This window comes from Coccinella septempunctata, chromosome X (genome assembly GCF_907165205.1).
Source record: "Coccinella septempunctata chromosome X, icCocSept1.1, whole genome shotgun sequence".
NCBI lineage: Eukaryota > Metazoa > Arthropoda > Insecta > Coleoptera > Coccinellidae > Coccinella > Coccinella septempunctata.
Window position 1 is genome coordinate 4,205,936 of NC_058198.1, and position 19,979 is coordinate 4,225,914.

The 19,979-nt window shown below is 39.3% G+C and overlaps 1 protein-coding gene across 5 annotated transcripts; it reads left to right on the forward strand.

Annotated features, from left to right (window-relative positions):
• The first annotated feature begins 1,262 nt into the window (after positions 1–1,262).
• Positions 1,263–19,968, forward strand: LOC123321332 (protein patched). Of its 5 annotated transcripts, none has more exons than XM_044908814.1 (5): positions 1,263–1,735; positions 12,962–13,473; positions 16,139–16,619; positions 16,677–17,291; positions 18,038–19,968. In XM_044908814.1, exons 1-5 carry the CDS (start codon positions 1,613–1,615, stop codon positions 19,841–19,843), a joined length of 3,537 nt encoding a protein of 1,178 aa, XP_044764749.1. In that variant the 5' UTR covers positions 1,263–1,612; the 3' UTR covers positions 19,844–19,968. The 5 variants fall into 5 exon arrangements, with proteins under 5 accessions (XP_044764749.1, XP_044764750.1, XP_044764751.1 ...); XM_044908815.1 differs by lacking the exon at positions 1,263–1,735 and adding an exon at positions 11,116–11,458; XM_044908816.1 differs by lacking the exons at positions 1,263–1,735; positions 12,962–13,473 and adding an exon at positions 14,715–15,071.
• Positions 19,969–19,979: the final 11 nt, after the last annotated feature.

A 19,979-nucleotide genomic window follows, 5' to 3' on the forward strand; every position in this document is an offset into this window, starting at 1 on the left:
GCATCAGAAATAAGAATTGACATTGAGAAAGACCAACTTCTTGTAGCGTTGTACTGCCCTTCAGAGATGGCTGATGCAGACACAAGGATATATATTTATTCTCCAAAAGAGTAATCTGTAATATATCCCTGGCTCTAGTAGAGTAAGGGTGGATGCGCTCTTCACAACTCGCGAATCTTGTTTAAGATTATCATTGCACAATTTTGCAACTGTATTTGTCTGATGTTATCATAATGTCATCCTCCTGGATTTCGACAGCAAATGTTAGCATTAATTCAAGGGTGCTAGTGGAAAAAAATCCAGATCAGCCAATATCAAGATTCGAATCGAAATAATTAGGAAGTAATCATGATGGCCTTCGTTGAGTTGAGATACTGCTCTAAATAATTTTTTTACGGAGTATTACAGGGTTAACTCAACAAGCAATCAGAAGATTATGAACCTCTATTAGGTGTACCGTAATAAAATAAAAATGAATGTCCATTTCAAACCTTCAGATGCGTCGCTTATGGATATCCACAGGATGTTAATTTGAGAATAACCATTTTCAAATCCGTATGGATATCCATGGGATATCTTGTAAGGTTATCTTGAAGATATCTTGTGGATATCGTATGGACATCCACGGGATATCATTTTGAGGATATCTTGTGGATATCCATGGGATATCTTGTGGATATCATGTGGATATCCATGGGATATCTTTTTGAAGATATTTTGTGGAAATCGTATGGCAATCCATGGGATATTATTTCAAGGATATCTTGTGGATATCGTATGGATATCCATGGGATATCATATTAAGGATATTTTGTGGATATCGTATGGCAATCCATGGGATATTATTTCAAGGATATCTCGTGGATATCGTATGGATATCCATAGGACATCATTTTAAGGAGATCTTGTGGATATCATCTCAAGGATATCTTGTGGATATCTTATGGATATCCATGGGATATTATTTTAAGGATATCTTGTGGATATCTTATGGATATCTATGGGATATAATTTTAAGGATATACTGTGGATATGGTATGGCAATCCATGGGATATTATTTTGAGGATATCTTGTGGATATCTCAGTCAAAATCTCGAATATATGATAATGTATAGTTTTTTTGACGAATCGGAATGGAGGCTGGGTTCTTTCGGTGAATCGCTCGATACGTAAAAGCGGCAGTGGTCCATCCCCAATACCGGGTGGAAGCCGTGAATGTGGCAACAGCGCGAAGTAGTAAAGCTATGTAGTAAAATAGAATCGGCAGCGTACGGTCAGTTTACTGAGTGAAACGATGCTAAGAAGGTTGTGTGTCGGCTTGGTCCGTCTGAATTCGTGAGTCTCTCGCTTGTCAATTGTTTATATTTACAACGCCGTCCAAACATGCTCAAGTTGAATGGACCGTTCGATAGTGCGGTGTAGTGACTTGAAAACGCAACAACCCCCCCGAAACCGAAGATTTGTTAAGTCCAGGAAGGTGTTTTCTTGGACCATGTTCGTATTACCAGTGTTACGTTTAGATGGATCGAAAAGATCGTTCTTATGATGGAATGCAGAGAATGCCAGTGCTGGTGGTAATGGGAACGAGAATGTCGGGGGCCTAGAGCCAGAATGGCCTCAGTGGTGTCTTCAGAAACGGCCCAGGAGCTCACAGATCGCCAAAGGCACGAGTCAGATCTCTACATCAGGCCTGGATGGGTGGATGCAAATGTTGCCCTTCATCAGCTGGACCAGGTGAGTCACTCTCCTCCCTTATCAAACCATTTATGACTACGGGGACACACACAAACACACACGTGTACTATGCCATGTGCCGCGCAAGTTGAATAAACGATTGACGTTTACAAACACGCTGTTCCATTTAAACCGACTTGTTTACCTCTTCCATATCATACAGCTTAAACGGTCATACATACACTATCCTTTTTAACTTCATACACAAATCGCGACAATTTAAGCTGAAAAATTCAAATTCGGCCAGACATTCTGAAAATGATACTATTCATGCTACTTTCACTTGGATGTCGTGCGTCTAATGTATCTCGAGCTCTTCTCTCGTTGACCTGATTGATCTATCAGATGGAAATCGAAAAACCTGTGAAATCTGAGAGGTACCCAAGCTCTCACACAAAATAGTTCTGCGTTAAGGTACTAAAGATCGGTTTACGAGTATGCAGCATTAAGTCATTGAGAAACTGGGTTCCTATCAGTACCTATTGGTGATAATTCGTAGAAAACTAGTAAAACCACCAGGAAGTATGAAGTAACTGATGAGTAACCTCCAAAAATTTTAATTGAGGACTGGTAAATTAAACTTGCTCAACTTATCAGATTGGATGTCATGAAGATAAGTCCATTTTCACTTAACGGCATCTATTGTAGTTATTCGTGTGCGGTCCTTCTCAGCAGTTTCCCCACGATAAATACCATTAGATCGTTGCGGAAGCTTGACATATCAGCTTTCCGGCAAAAACTGATATAATTGAGTGTACGAGTGAGATTAAAACCCCGAAATTTATCGTTTCCGAGGATTGCCTGCATTCGAATTTGAATAATACGGTCGTGAAGGCGATCCATCTCTTTCAGTTCACGCGAGTCCTTTATCGGCATTGAAATCTCCATTGATCTTACCACCACCCACGTTGTCGGCTCTCATTATACCTTTTTGTTGGGGTTGGCCGAGAAATTTTTACGATTTCAGGGAAAGCGGCCTATTCGACCGGTATGAATTGACATGACGGATCTACAATGCGAGCCTAATCAGCTGGATGGAAGCGGTTGAAACAGTTGTTCCATAATTTTCGCGTAACTTGGTACGGGAGGAAGATTTGACGTATCGGAGAGGTTGCCAACCCTGATCAGGTGTGATAGATGGATCTATAGCCAGACCTGATCTCAGAATTCTGTGGGCGAAGGAGAGATGTGCCGAAGAGTTACGCTAGCCTTGGCCGCGCTAAAGACCACACACGCCGCGATCTTGGTGGTCCCAGGCTAGCTAAGCTGCTTAGCTTTACCTGTCCCCTCTACACCCCACCCCCCGCGTATGACTGGCGCGCTGCCTCTTTTGTCCCACACGGGCATTTCCGGGCTATGCCACCCTTTCGGCTATCCTGTTCTATGGTCCGCGTGGCCCGGGTCTTAATCTGGCCGGCTTCTGTGCGTTTACGCGCATCGTGTGCTCTACCACGTCTTCCTCCATTACCGCTCATCTGCTACCATTATGTCATGAATATTAATTTCAGGAAATTGAGTTATTACCGACCTTATTATTCGATCTGGATAGGTTTGCTGGGATTCGTTTCGAATGATCCGACTCGAAAGAATTCGTAGAGAAAAACTCGTGAATAGTAGATAAAGGAGGTGGTTTATCTTTGAACTTCAACGATGATAAGGCTGTCGTCGGTTATCGTATACGTTTCACTCTTCATCTTTAAAAATAATTCTATTTAGATTTCGATTTTTCGTCGACTGAGAAGAAATGATGATCCACCCTTAATCTGATGAAATTGAGGAAGACACTTCCCCTATACATTTTTCTTACAAAAAAGACAGATGAAAATAGGATATTCGCTCTGAAGTAGCATTTTTGAGGTTATCGCAAATTTTGGGAGTGGTCATTTAACATTTTGTAGTCGTGAAATTTCCGCGAATTTTTTCTACTATTCAAACGAAAACCAGATACCTACAACGCCGAAACCATCGAATGGATGTTGCCCTTTGAAAAACTCTACCTAAAAGACTGCTTTCGGACAAACAGAACTTATTTTGAGTAAAAATAAATCAAAATTTGAACGTATGGTTTCGCTAGTGCGCTAGATTCATGCAGTGGCTACAGAATGTGACTACTCATACGCAAAACTAACAAGAAGCGGTCACATTCTGTTGTACTGCACCACACTGCTGCAGTGCACTGCTATAGAATGTGACTGTTTATTGGTAGTTTTGCGTATGAGTGGTCACATTCTGCAGCCATCGCATGTATCCGACGCACTATCGAAACCATTCCTTTCGACGTAGATAATTACGATTGCTCTGATAAGTGGCAGTGCATCTCAGTTGCACTTCAGGAAACATAATTCAAGACTGCACTACACTGCGAATTTTTTCGACTATTCAAACATAAACCAGATACCTACAACGCTGAAACCATCGAATGGATGTTGCCCTTTGAAAAATTCAACCTAAAAGACTGCTTTCGGACAAACAGAACTTATTTTGAGGAAAAATAAATCAAAATTTGAACGTATGGTTTCGCTAGTGCGCCAGATTCATGCACTGGCTGCAGAATGTGACTACTCAAACGCAAAACTAACAAGAAGCGGTCACATTCTCTAGGACTGCACCACACTGCTGCAGTGCACTGCTTTAGAATGTGACTGTTTATTGGTAGTTTTGCGTATGGATGGTCACATTCTGTATTCACCGCATGCATCCGACGCACTAGCGAAACCATTCCTTTCGACGTAGATAATTACGATTGCTCTGATAAGTGGCAGTGCATCTCAGTTGCACTTCAGGAAACATAATTCAAGACTGCACTACACTGCGAATTTTTTCGACTATTCAAACAAAAACCAGATACCTACAACGCCGAAACCATCGAATGGATGTTCCCTTTGAAAAACTCAACCTAAAAGACTGCTTTCGGACAAACAGAACTTATTTTGAGGAAAAATAAATCAAAATTTGAACGTATGGTTTCGCTAGTGCGCCAGATTCATGCACCGGCTGCAGAATGTGACTACTCAAACGCAAAACTACCAAGAAGCGGTCACATTCTATAGGACTGCACTACTCTGATGCAGTGCACTGCTTTAGAATGTGACTGTTTATTGGTAGTTTTGCTTATGAGTGGTCACATTCTGCAGACACCGCATGCATCCGTCGCACTAGCGAAACCATTCCTTTCGACGTAGATAATTACGATTGCTCTGATAAGTGGCAGTGCATCTCAGTTGCACTTCAGGAAACATAATTCAAGACTGCACTACACTGCGAATTTTTTCGACTATTCAAACAAAAACCAGATACCTACAACGCCGAAACCATCGAATGGATGTTCCCTTTGAAAAACTCAACCTAAAAGACTGCTTTCGGACAAACAGAACTTATTTTGAGGAAAAATAAATCAAAATTTGAACGTATGGTTTCGCTAGTGCGCCAGATTCATGCACTGGCTGCAGAATGTGACTACTCAAACACAAAACTAACAAGAAACGGTCACATTCTATAGGACTGCACTACTCTGATGCAGTGCACTGCTTTAGAATGTGACAGTTTATTGGTAGTTTTGCGTATGAGTGGTCACATTCTGCAGCCACCGCATGCATCCGTCGCACTAGCGAAACCATTCCTTTCGACGTAGATAATTACGATTGCTCTGATAAGTGGCAGTGCATCTCAGTTGCACTTCAGGAAACATAATTCAAGACTGCACTACACTGCGAATTTTTTCGACTATTCAAACATAAACCAGATACCTACAACGCTGAAACCATCGAATGGATGTTGCCCTTTGAAAAACTCAACCTAAAAGACTGCTTCCGGACAAACAGAACTTATTTTGAGGAAAAATAAATCAAAATTTGAACGTACTTTATAGACAATTTTTTTGGGCACTGAGGAGAATCAGATATGTTAAGAGTGGGTGGTTTCGCCTTTGGGTATATTGCAAATCAAATTTGTCAACTCCAGCCTGCATAATTATTTTATAACATCGAGAGGGATATGTATACATAGTTTATAATTGATCAGTAGCCTAGTAAGGACCTGTCCTACCAGAATCGTTATAAAAATATCTCTCAAGGCGACAATAATCAGTTTCAGATCGTAAAATAATTTTACCGTTGGTCAGTATCTTTTCATTTGACAGTAATAAATATTGGATGCGGTTAATGATTATAACAAATATATTCGTAATTGCTTTATTGCCCCTTCCTTTTTGAAGACATCGTCCTGTTAGAGATCCGCTCTGAGCTAATTTGAATAAGTAGAAGTTCACGAACTGATTACATTATTCTAACTGTATTTACAGTGATCATTTCGATGTTATATACGGGATCGACTGTTGAAAATTCGGTTTCTAACATCTGGCAGAGTCGGAAAATGGAAGAAACCTAGTTTTTGCTTCCATTCATCATTGGATCATATATCATTTTCCAAATAATTGGTTTCGGAATTCCTGATCGTTTTTACAGTGACAACCGTCGACATCTGCAGAAATTTATGGTCGAATTCCGGTTTATTCGGCAAAATCTGAAATAACATCAATCCGGCGGTGTCCCATCATCAACATGTTTTTGCGGAATATGTTACCTATCTCCACCATGGAATGTACCCTCCCCTTGATCCCAAATGTGAGGGATTATCGCCATCTGTCCCTCTATTAGTGGCACATCGTTGCCACGGTTCCCCCAATGCTCTCGGGGAAACTTTCAAAGACCCAAGATATTCTTGTTGATCTCGGACTGAAAATTAAACAAACATGTCAAAAAAATCGGTAATGTATCTGGTTTAATTTTCGATTTCAATAGGAATTCTGAGAAAAAATGCCAACTTGTTGTCTGCATCTACAAATCTGACAGGTAAACATAAAAGGGTAGAAGATACCCTCGAAATTCCATAACCTACTCAACGAAGAATTTTTTGAACGTCCGTTATTTGAACATTCCGTAGCATTGCACTGCACTTGCTGGTTTCGTTTGTGCGCCAGTGGCTGCAGAATGTGACTACTCATACGCAAAACTACGAAGAAGCGGTCACATTCTAAAGGACTGCACTACACTGCTGCAGTGCACTGCTATAGAATGTGACTGTGTGTTGGTAGTTTTGCGTATGAGTGGTCACATTCTGCAGCCACCGCATGCATCCGACGCACTAGCGAAACCATTCCTTCAGACGTAGACAAATTTAAAACATGTTAAAAAAATCGGTAATGTATCTGGTTTAATTTTCGATTTCAATAGGAATTCTGAGAAAAAACGCAAACTTGTTGTCTGCATCTACAAATCTGACAGATAAACATATAAGGGTAGAAGATACCCTCAAAATTCCTTAACCTACTCAACGAAGAATTTTTTGAACGTTCGTTATCTGAACTTGTTAACAGAAATATTCTGTCGATAGACCATTTTTCCCACAATCTTGCAGTTACCACGGCGCTTTTGAAAAAAAAACTTCATCTTCACATTTCTGTATGGAATATATGTGGTTTATTTTTTTTTCCGTAGATTTTACTACTAAATAACCTAGGTACCATATTTTGGGGATGGATAATGATCTTAAAATGATTTGACCTTGATCTGAATATCTCTAAGCATAATTTGACGTCTTCTAGAAGTTCCGAAATATCCAACTAAATTTTTAAAAATCAGTTATCACCCCCTCCCCAATTTCGTTCATTTCAAAGATCATCATAAAATCATCATGATCCTAGAATCAACCCGTTAATTTGAAGGCATTAATTAGACTCGTAACAATATTGTGGGATGAAAGAGAATTGAATGACATTGAACATAATTTCAGAATGCCTGCGAATTTCTCCAATATTGAAAATAAATGCTGCTTCGTCCGGTATAAATCGCTTCTGTTTTAGACCACCTCTGGTCAACCAGCCGGATGGTTCATGCCAACTATTCAATTTTTATTGGTGCGTAAAAAGACCTCCAGCGAGGTGTCACTTTTGAAATTCCAATTAACTCTTAATTCTCATAAAGTTGTTTCTCAATTTTATCGGTGGCCCCCCTTGCAAACGTTCGACTTTAATTGAACCGTCTTCCTCAACAATGAGTTTTCTAGTTTGTAAATGTCGCGCACAGTGGGTGTATAGGTTAAGAATTCTATTCACCATTGTGCCAACTGAACAGGTAGATTTTCCTTCGTGGAACTGATTTCGTTGCTTAGAAAGTAACATCTCTCTCTCCGACTCTGACAGCAGAACAAATTGTACCGATTTGTCCTTTGCGGGGAATTCTTAGACGATGGTGTTACGAAGATCGAGGGGCTATAGATTGCTGTTTTTGATTTATCGATCACCTTTTTCGAGTTTCGATTCTGTTGCTCGTTTTCCTGATGTCCATTTAACGATTCGACCGTTTTTTATCGAAAGGAATTGATGTATTCAGTAAATTAGAAATATTTCGCATTCTGTCTTCGACTTCTCCGAAAATAAATATTTAATTCTTGAAATAAATATCGATTCATTTCTTTGAATATTAATACGAAACGTTATGATCTGAAATTAATAAAGAAAGAAATTTTGAAACATTTTTCTTCGATTTGAAAATATTCTATTTTGGAATTGAAATTTTCAGGAAAAAAGAAGACCTGAACAAAAAAATTCTGTTTATTTTAACGGATCTTTCTTATCTTAATAATTTTTTAATTGTCATTATTTTAAATGAAAATTGAAGAAAAAAAATTACCGTTATTATACAGTAATATAGAATTTTAATTCATTAAAAATAATAAGAATAAATAAAATTAAATTTTGATTCTCCAAATCTTTCGACTCGAAAGCAAAAAATTGCCCCCTGCTATTTTTAGTTTATTTACTTAACAGACTTTTGTATTTTTCTGAACGTCAGGGTTCGTGAATATCTTGAAAATAATATAAATCCGATTTTTTCTTAGCGTATAATTTTTTTTAATTAAAAAAAAAATAAAAATCCAAATTCGAAAAATAAAAATTTCTATTTCGATTATTCGTGAAAAAAATCATAATTCAAGTTTATTTTAGTGAGAATTTGAGTGTTATTAATTTCGGCGGATATAAGTAGTATACGGCGAAACCTGATAAAATTTGCTGCGTTTTCTTGGCAGTTGGACACAATACGGTGTAGATTTCAAAATTGATTTTTGTTGTTGTTGTTGTTGCTCGTCGTTCGACGAAGTCAACCGTGCGTTTCTTGGAAATGTTTCCGGACAAAAAGAAGTACCTTGAAGATAAAGTCGCAGTTTGTGTGGCATTTTGGTGCGTCTAATGATAATGGCCGAATAACCTGTCGCATGCAACATAAATCTCCAAATATAAACATCCATCACAAAATGTCACAGCGGGCAATCTGACAGCCGTCCCAGTGTTCTCGTGGCTTTATTCTATACAAGGTGTCAGAAACCGGCATGCTGAATAGTGGACTTCCAAGAAGTCATCACACAGATGGAATAATTGAAACGAGAACTATTTGACTACTTTAGTGTCAATTTGGTGTTTCGAGAAGAAACCTTGCAAATTTTATGGCTCTATTTTCGTTCATTTTGAATGGGTTTAGTCTTGAGCGAATTAATTCTGAATACCAAGCTGTCAGCCGTTTTTGCGAAATATTTCTTTATCTTAGAAAGCACATATTTATATTTATCTTGAAATTGTTGAAATTTTACTCAATTCCAATGGTTTATCACTGAAGATGAAAAGTCAACAAGAATTCCAGTGATAAATTGGTAGATTTTCAAAAACATCACATGTGGAATTTGGCCTCCAAAAACTGTAGTTTTCAGTTGAATTTCGTAAAACAATCATAAACCTTTTTTGAAATGGAACAACAAAAACTCATCCTGATAGATGACTTGGATAGGATTTTGCAGTGATAACAAAAAAAATATATTGCCTCACTCTGTAAAAGCAGAAGTATAAAAGCTCGAATCAAAGGGGGACTCTTTGTATTATTATTCCATTATCATTTTACTATTCCGTTGGTGTTCTTCGTGACAAAGTAGCTGATGATCGAACGTGAAAAACGTTAATAGCATACAATGGACGCAATAAAATATGTCATAAAACGTCCGATAATACCTGCACAGCTGAGATTTAACAATTAAATTCGTTGCCGTGGAACTTTTTTTAAGTTTCCCGATTGAAAATATTTCTCAACGAGAAATGTTTTTTGACAGAAACATTTTCGAAATTCCAGTTAATAATTCATTATAAATTCCTAATAACTTATATTTTTCCGGTGATTGTCAACGTTGAGTAGTAATCTAATAGGTTCATTAAATTTGTGATTATATGGCATGAGACCAAATACCATTTTCGTGTCAGGTATCATTCTACATATTCTATATTTTGAATACAATAATGGTTCTTCGATTATAATAGGCAAGTTGAAAAAAATTTCCCTGAAATTCTCTGCAGATGGGTGCTAACTCCATCACTGTGTTACTTGAACATCGTTGTCGGTTGACAGTGCTTCGTTTTAGTAAAAGTAATTAAGACGTTATGACACAGAATCGTATTACGGTAATAATACAAATGTCTAATTTGATTTGCGAACCAGTCCGAGACATTCTTTACAAAAACGCAATTCAGGAAACGCAAACCACACTGTTGCCACGTTCGAGAGTGTTCACATTTAAAGAGCCTCACATTTGCTACTATGTATTTTTTTCTCGAAAAATTTTCACTACCCTTTTTCACTCTTAGAAGAAGAAATTTTTTTAATTCAATTAGTTTCTTTCATAGCTTGTCAATTACAACTTCGATTTCTGAAAATTATTTGAATTAATGGAGGAATTTGAATTTTATTTTTTATTCATGACTCCACAGCTTATGATTTTTTTTCGCAGGCAAATGAATGAATATCTTTATTATAAATATTGAAAAAAATATCATTTTTAATTACGTTACATTGTTCACTCTTAAATATTTCCAATTTTATACTGGCAATTACTTTCTGCAATAATTATTTTGAACACCTGGTTTATTACGTATTTTACGATTGAAAAATCCTCATTGATCTCAGCTAGCCCCAAACCAAACTTTCACAAAATCACATCGTGTAGTACCCCCAATAATCTAGTTTTGTTCGTAGTAGGGGCAGCCAGCAATTCGTGCGGATTTATGACCACTTGACTTTTTCTGCCCTTTCGTTTGAAGGGTTGATTTATTGTGGTATAGCCTCGGACAACTGAATTGTGGAGGGGTTTCAAAAAGTAACGAGAGCTGGCGCGCTTCTTTGGATGCGTAACGTGATTTTTAAAGCAAACAAATTTCCTCGTAATACAAGGTTCTACTTCCGAAATTGGCGTATCGGCAACGCCGGGTGCTGCTAGGTTAGGTACACGGGGAACGGCTGTCCGATTGAAGGCGCTTGGTCCTTCCTAGAAGGACCTCGGAGAGAGGAGCTCGATGATCTGTACGGTACAACCTGGGTGGTCCCCGTGACGTCACTGCCTTCATCTTGGGTGGTCCACAGGGCCGTATCGAGGGCGTGGCGCGGGTTATTTTGAAGGCGCCAATTCAATTTCACTTACAAACAAAATAGTTTTCGGTTCTGTTCCGTCATAGAGCCTTCTGTTATTCCATGTCGACGACAACTTCTTCGGTGGTGAACTCAATTATAGGTGCCTTTTTGGACTTGTCAAAAATTCGGGAAAGTGTTCGTTTTCATCTTATCCAATTTCGATGTGTATTTGGCTATGTATGAGTGCACGTTTAAGAGGTGTGATGGGATAGATAAAGAGGTTCGTTGGATTTATATAATGTTTTTTTTTTCAATTTTTAATTTTTTTTATTGTATAATTGTTCTGACTCTGTAAATAATTAAATGGAACTAGAGTCAGGCATAATTTGTTTACATGTCTTTATTATTATTGTGCCTTCAGATGTAGAAAAGTTTAGGTGTTTTTTATTTTTAATTTTTATTTTATTGAAATATTTTATTATCAGTTTCTTTTTTTTTTCCGTAATTAAGATTGATTACTAGTGAAAATTTTAACGAAAATGGACATTTCTCATTCAGTATAAATTTACTTTTGCACAACAGATCACACAGTGGGTCAAAGGTTGCGTTTTATTTGCACACCCGGGTTAATAATTCTGTAGTGTCAATCTTGAAATCGAGCGTCAAATTATTGCAGTGCACTACGCGCCGTCCTGCAAAACGAACGAGGTGATAGACACCTCAAATCGCATCAAGCATATTGTGTAGTTCACTGCATATTGATAAACATGCTGACTAATTTAATTCGCAAATACGTATTATGCACTGCGGCCAATACCGCACTACGAACAGATGTGGACCATATCGCACTGCATGCGGACAGATGTTGCGGATATGCACTGGAGATTTCGCTCGAATATTTTCGAAGTAGTGCACTACGAATCGAACCACATGTTTTTATGGAGCATTGGTAATTTCTCATGAATGTGAATTAACGTTCCGTTGAAAGCGATTTTCATTGAATAATTAGTTATGCTGTGGAATGATTGAAAAGTTGGCGGCAAATTTTCGATTTGTTTTTTCACAAGACTCTCGATGTTTGGAAGAAGTAGTTTAGCAGAAATTTTTTTTAATTTTTGAAATAGACCAAAATGAGAAGATGAGATTATTCGACGAAGTTGCTTATAAAGACCAACTTTTCGTGAAATGACCATCTAAAAGTTGTGTTGGGCTCAAAAAAAGTTCTCTTTTGGATAGTATCAAAGTTTTAAAAATCTCTTCAAAAACTTTCCAAATTCAATTAGAACGCCTTTCATGCATTTTCTGGAAACTGCAGGAGGTAACTTGAGGAATTTTAATATAAAATCGACTACCACTGCAATAGTAAAAAGTGCAAAAATTAAGAATCATATACACGAAAAGCGTTGACTCTACATTCTAGAAATTCGATTTATGTATAACTTTAATGATATTTCATATGACAGTTTTAGTAGCTAAACTAGTTTTCAAAATGAATTTCCAAATTTGTGCCTTAATTAAAAAGTGCTTGTGTGGCAGAGAAATATAAGCTTTGGCCAAAAAACTGTCGCTTTTAAGTAGCTGCCAGGTTTGTGGCTGGATTTATTCTTCGATCATTTTCAAAGAGGAAATCTTTGAATTACAACGTGGCATAGTAAAAAAAATACAGTACACAAAAACTACACGAAATACACGTTGTGTCCTCGAAGAATTAATGAATTGAAAATAGGTTTCGCATAGTAGGTACGGCACTGATAGTCTAACGCGGTTCCGTATATTGTTTCAGGGCAAAGCACGCGGAGACAGAGGCGTCCTATGGTTGCGAGGCAGGACGCAACGTCAGCTGCACTCTCTCGGGACCATCTTAGACAACCACGCTGGAAAATTCCTCTTCGTCAGCTTGCTAGCGATCGCCACCTTTTCCGTAGGCCTGAAAAGTATGATGTTCCACACTGACATCGAGCTTCTGTGGGCAGAGCCCTACACCACGCAGGAGATGCTCTCCACCCACCAGATGATCATCCAGACGTCCAATGACCCCGATGTCAACCTGCTGCAGGAGCACAGCCTCCTGGAGCATCTAGATCTAGTCCAGAAAGCAACGCAGGTCACGGTCACGATGTACGAAATCACCTGGAGGCTGAAGGATTTCTGCCAGTCGCCCAGCATACCGAACATGGACGCCCAGTATATCGAGCAGATCTTCGAGAACATGATGCCCTGCTCCATAGTCACGCCGCTGGACTGCTTTTGGGAGGGCTCGAAACTGCTCGGACCCGACTATCCCGTGACGATACCGTAAGTTCCTTCCCTTCCTCTTGATACAGTGTGGCTCAGAATGCGACCGACGAAATTCGGATTTTTTTCAAGATTCAAAAAATACTAGTTCCATTGAATTGAAACCCATTAAAACTAGTTGTAGTTTAAAAGCTCAAAACCAAAAGAAAAATGAAACAACACATCAAAAATGTCCTTTTATCAGAGTTTATCAAAAAGAGCCAACCAATACGTCGATCGAAATTGTTGAAACCGTTGATGCTCAAAAAAATTCCCGTGGAATTCTAGGAAAATCTTTTGATATTTTTTTTCCCAAGAAATCGCCACGGTCAAAAATAATGAACCGAAAAAAGTAGACTTCTTTCTCAATCTTATTGTACGTCCATCAGACGAATTCGACCGACCTATGAAGCCGAAAGCGCGTAAAAAATCCCAAATAAATCCGCATCCGCCTCCCATTGTTGGATGGACCTTCGGTCCCCAGAAATAACTGGGAAACTGATTATCCCCGTAACTATTCTATAACACCGAAAGAATTCACCGGCCGGCCTTAGGTAACGTTGGGGTGGTCGTGGTAAACACCTGTCTTTTATGGCTTTGGTAAACGTGCCACCAGAATCGCTCAGCGCTAACAACTCTATAAACGCATTGACAGTCTTGGCCAACTTCACATTTGCGTCTTGTAAATTCAGCCGATTCTCGCTCCCGAGGATGATTGAATGATCACGGGAAAGTCTCGGAGATGCCACACAGCGACAGGGTTCTCGTAGTCGAAAAAAAATAATAGTCTTCTAACGATTTACATTCATTGAAAAACCTAAACTTGGATAACCTAACCTAACACTCCAATAGTGTAAGGACCTTCAAAAAATGATTTCCAGTTGAATTTAGGATGTATTATTATCGTAGAAAAATTTCAAACTATTGACTTGGTATTTTCAATAACAAATCTAGTAAATATCGAATATAAAAGCCACAAATCAGAGTAAGAAGCACTCGGCCATATAAAGACATAAATAGAAGACATGATTAAAAAAAAATAAGCAACCATTTAAACAGATTGAAAAATGAATCGTAAAGCGTCTTATCTCGTATTCTGAATTAACAGTCAACACAGTTGAAGTTCCGTACGGACAACGTAACAAAAAAAATTTCTAGTGCATCATGAATGGTATCAAAGTAATTCGAAACAAATACTGGATACGATAATGGAATCAATCTGTTACAAATTGTGTAGTAATTCGAGGTGTATAAATCTGTGAATAATTTGCCTTGATTCTGTATGATACAGTTGCCTTCATCTTATTTCGGACCACATTTTTACTCGATCTTGCCCCAGTCAAAACAACGCATCCCGTAGTTCCTGTTCGCCTGGTTATATTACAACAATATCGTCTGCGGTGCCAAACATTTGATGGCGCTCGCGATATGTTGGGAACACACAGTGGTGTGGACATTCACCTGGTGTTGTGAAATTTCCTCGGAATTTATAGTGCGAAGAGAACTGAACGCCGAAGACGCCAATGTATTTGGCCCAAGTCGAATCATATCGAAAAGTGAGTCGTTTGCCGCACTTCTGTGTGGTCTAAAGTGGAGTTGTGTTTGCATAAAGAAATTACGTATGCAGACTCGTATTGCAATTGATTCACGTGCAAATTAAGCTGTCTATGCGGGAAATTATCATCCAATTGACATATTTTTTTCGGAATAATGCCCAATGCATTCAGAATGAACAATCGTATTTTGAATCGTGAAGGAAACGCTTAACGACCTCAGCAATGCTCAAAACACGCCTTGCGAATCCGATGAAGGGATGAACCACGAATATTAATCGGTTCCGAACAAGAGAAAAAAAAAGAATAAAAATAAAAAATTCTATTCTCATGAAACATTCAAAACGTCATTAGAAAGTGCTCAAAAACTCTAGACTCACGACAGTATTTTTCTAATTTTTTCTGCTTTATCGTGAGGTATTTTGTATCGCTTAAATCCATAGGTCCTTCGCTCTTCTCTCCAAAGGTTCCTTTATTTTATGTCTATGAAAAATATGTTTTTATTAGACGGTTCCACGAGGAATTCCGGAATGGAACCGATTCTAAAACAGACTTTCTTTTCGACGCCGCCCGGTAATGTCTACCACCCGCATGATGTCATTATCCACTTCCGGTTTACGGCATGAAAGGAGACTAGTGTTCCCCGAGTCAATCAGTGCTTCGACAGCCAAAATTCTCGGTGGGACTTCCTTTTATCATCGAATCATAAATTGATTCATTATGGTAACGTGGACGGAAATATAAAACGGTATGAGTTTTGTGATAAGCGTAAAATGAATCCTTTTTTATCGTGATTCCTATAATTTTACTCTGAAAATCATAAATAAGGCCACGAATTCATCGATGGGTCAGCTATGATAAATTCCTGGAATTGGACGTAAATTTCAAATATCCAAAAATTAATATTGGATCAAATCACATATCGTCTTTTATGATTGGGAAATTGGGCTTGGAAACAGATTTTTACTCATAATTAAATCATTAAATGAAAAATCTGTTCGTTTCTGCCGAAAACATTTTCTCATGAAAATTGCTTCCATCATTGGAAAAAAATAAGGTCTGAATTTGTCGGTCCGTATTTCCTAAAAATCTTCGATTAAACGAAGTAGTAAAATCTATTTTATTATTTTCAGTTACGGAATAGGCGACAAAGTGACGTGGAAGAACTTGAACCCCGACCAGTTGGTGTACAAAATGAAGCAGAAGCAGCCCCATTTCGACTACCACTCGCTAGAGGACTATTTCAAGAGGGCCGGTATAACCTCGGGCTACCAGGAGAAGCCCTGCCTGGACCCGCTGGACGACGATTGCCCGAACACGGCGCCGAACATGAACTCGACGAACCATTTGGACATCGGCGCCATCATGACCAACGGCTGTTACGGTTTCGCCAACAATTACATGCACTGGCCCGCCGAACTGATTGCCGGCGGTATATCCAAGAACAAATCTGGTCATATTAGGGAAGCCAAAGCATTGCAGACTGTCGTTCAGTTGATGGGCGAGCACGAGGTGTACGAGTATTGGTCTGGTCATTACAAAGTCCATCACATAGGGTGGACGCAAGAGAAGGCGGCCATCGTGCTGAACGCCTGGCAGAAAAAGTTCGCTGAGGTAAGGAATTGTCACGAGGCTTTCACGAGCCGACGATTAAAATACGTTTTTTTGCAGGAAGTAGAGCGGTTCCAGCGTAGCAAGAGTCCATCGTCATCATACTCCTTCACCTCCTTCTCCACGGCCAACCTGAACAAAATTCTAAAAGAGCACTCCAAGACCGATCTGATCAAGATCGGCGTCGTTTTGGCCGTCGGTGTGATATACGGATGGATGGTGCATTCGGGTCTGGCGGGCATAGGCGTCGTTATGCTGGCAGCGGCTTCGGCAGCCGCCTTGGGAGTTTGCAGCCTCATCGGTTTGCCGATGAACCTCCTGAGCACGCACGTTCTACCCTTCATAACGGTCGGTCTGTCCATTAGGGAGATGTTCCTGATTCTGTCTACCCATACGAGGAATTTAACGCCCGCTGAGATATTGCAAAGGACTGGACCGACGATCATCGGTGCCGCTGCCATAAATTCGGCGGCTTTCCTGTCGGCTGCCATTCTGCCGATCCCGGCTTTACGCGTTTTCTCCCTACAATGTGCTGTGATGATTGTTTTTCAAGCTGCCTCGTTGCTGGTCATCTTTCCCACTCTCTTGGCGTTAGAGCAACGTTTCAGGAAGGCCGCAGTGCCCTGCTTTCAGGCCGATGTCAAGTTGCCGCAGAACATCAACAATAATGACCCGGTAAGTTCCGACACCTTGACAGCATTGACTCAAATGGTTTATTACACAATATCTTTGGGTTTGCGTGAGCTCTTGAAATATATGAGACATGAACTGCTCGTCAAAAGTTGAGGATATTGAATTAGTATGTGTTTTCCCTTCAGATAAACCTCACTAGAGTTATTCAGGTTAGAATGATAAGCTTTCAAAGAAATGATATACACACAGTAAGAATATTTCGAAAATGCAAAGATCTATTCACTCCTAATACAATGTTTGAGCTCCCCATACATCAATAAATGCTTGAAATCTTCTTTCCTTGCTTTTAACCAAGTTATTAGAAAAACCTACTCAATTTGTTGCCAATGTTGTGGCAGAAGATCACGGAGCTGTTCCCAGCTGTGACCTGTAGGCATCAAGGGCTCTCTGTAATTGGTCCCAAACGTGCTCGATTGTATTTAGGTTGTATTTAGGTTGTATTTCTCTAGCTGTAATCAACTTGTGGGGTTTATGTGGCCAACAGAATGTCTTCTCACCGAAATTGTTAAAAAACGGTCTTCTCCTAAAGCTGTAACACGTTGTCTACCACTTCTGAATCAATATCCTTAACTATCGACGAATCTGTATTTTCTACTGATCAATCATTTTCGTTTATGCAGACTCAAAGCGTTGTTTAAACCTTACATAGGGCTGAAGATTATAGTTTATAGCTTCAACCTGAATTGAACGAAAATTAGCTCATATTTATGCCCGTTTCTTCATTTCAGGAACATGGTGCCAATCTTCTGACTGCTGAAATGGTGTGCCAACAGAAGAAGAGCCTGCTCTGTTGGCTGGTGAATAGGTACTTGACCTCGGTGCTACTGCAGCCATTCATAAAGACTGTTCTCTGCCTGGCTTACGCCGCCCTAATTATATTTTGCATATTCAACGGACTTAAGCTGGAATTAGATGTGCGATTATCTACTTTCCTGCCCAAGAATACTCAAGAGTACAAATATTTAGAAGCACAAAATAAGTTTTTTGGATTTTATAATTTTTATTTAGTCACGACTGAACTGGAATATCCCCTGAACCAGCCACTTCTGTACGAGTACCATAACTCCCTGACCCAAGTGCCCCACGTTCTCAAAGACTCGAATGGCGGTTTGAACATGAACGATTTCTGGCTGGCGAATTTCAGGGATTACCTGACGGATCTCCAAGAGGAGTTCGACGTGAACAAAATGAACTACAGCTTGAACAACGAGAAATGGTTCCAGAACGCCACAGAGAAAGCAGTATTAGCCTTTAAGTTATTAGCCCAGACTGGAGTGGTGGAATTTCCAGTTGATAAAAGTCAGATATTCAAGAAAAGACTGGTTAAAAATGGTATTATAGATTCTAAAGCGTTTTATAACTATTTATCAGCGTGGAACAGCAACGACCAGATGTCTTATTCTAGTTCCCAGGCGAATTTCTCGCCGAAGCCGTTCCAGTACTACAGCTCAAAAGCAGAATACGATCTGAAAATTCCTAAATCTCAGCCCTTAGTGTATACTCAGATGCCGTTCTACCTCAAAAACTTGAAGACGTCAAAAAGCATCGTGAATACCCTGAAGCAGATAAAGCAAATCTGCGAGGACTTCAACAAGAGAGGCCTCAACAACTATCCCGTGGGACTCATATTCGCGTACTTCAACCAGTTCCTAATGCTAGATCAAATTCTGGCTAGTCAATTAGGTTTGACTTTGATCGGAGCAGCGTTCGTAGCTTGCCTACTTGTGCAATGGACAAAACTGTGGTGCCCGGCTATAAGTACAATATCATGCATGTTGTTGTTGACGTTTGTGAATATCAACGCTTTAACAGGGACTATAGGTGGATTACACTTTATTATAATTTCAAGGAACATTTTACTTCTCTTAACCGGGTTCCTCAGTGCCTTAGGTAGTCGAGAGAGAAGACTGCGTATGTCTTTAGAAATTAGTTCAGAAGCAATAATAAAAGGTGACGTAGGACTTTTGATTTGCGCTTCAGTATTAGCTACCTCTCAGTTTGAATTTATACATTATCATATATTTTATGCCTTGTTGATTTCTGTTGGAGGTTCCTTAGCGAATTCTTTGATATTTTTTCCGTTATTGCTTGCCTTGATGGGTCCAAAGTCAGAGTTACAGCCCATCGAACATATCGATAGGATTTCAACGCCTCCACCTCCCGTTCCTCCTCCTACTCCGATAAGGACACCCACCTATTCCAAACCTCCAAGGAGAACCACTACCACTAAAGCAACTCGGGAGCCAAGCTTGACCACAATAACCGAGGAAAGCTGCAACCAAAGCATCGTTGTGGAGCCGCAAGTTACTGTGGAATACAGCAGCCCGGAGTCAAGTTCTAGCGGTCCTTTCACTACCAAAGTAATGGCCACTGCCAATATCAAAGTAGAATTAGTTGCCAATGTACATAGATCCAAATGCAGTAAATGCCACCGTTCAAGGTGTAACCGAAGACGGCAGCAGTGCCGATGTTGTAAAAATGATTCTGATAGCAGCGACAGCAGTGCTGATCCGGACCACTGTCCTAGCAGCTAACACTTCGTTACCATTTAAGAATTTGTGTAAATTATGTCTATATTGCATATATGTGTACCATTTCATTTATTTATTTAAAACCAGTGTAAGATAGTGAATAAGTTAATTGTCTAATAACGATGGTATTATTTATTAA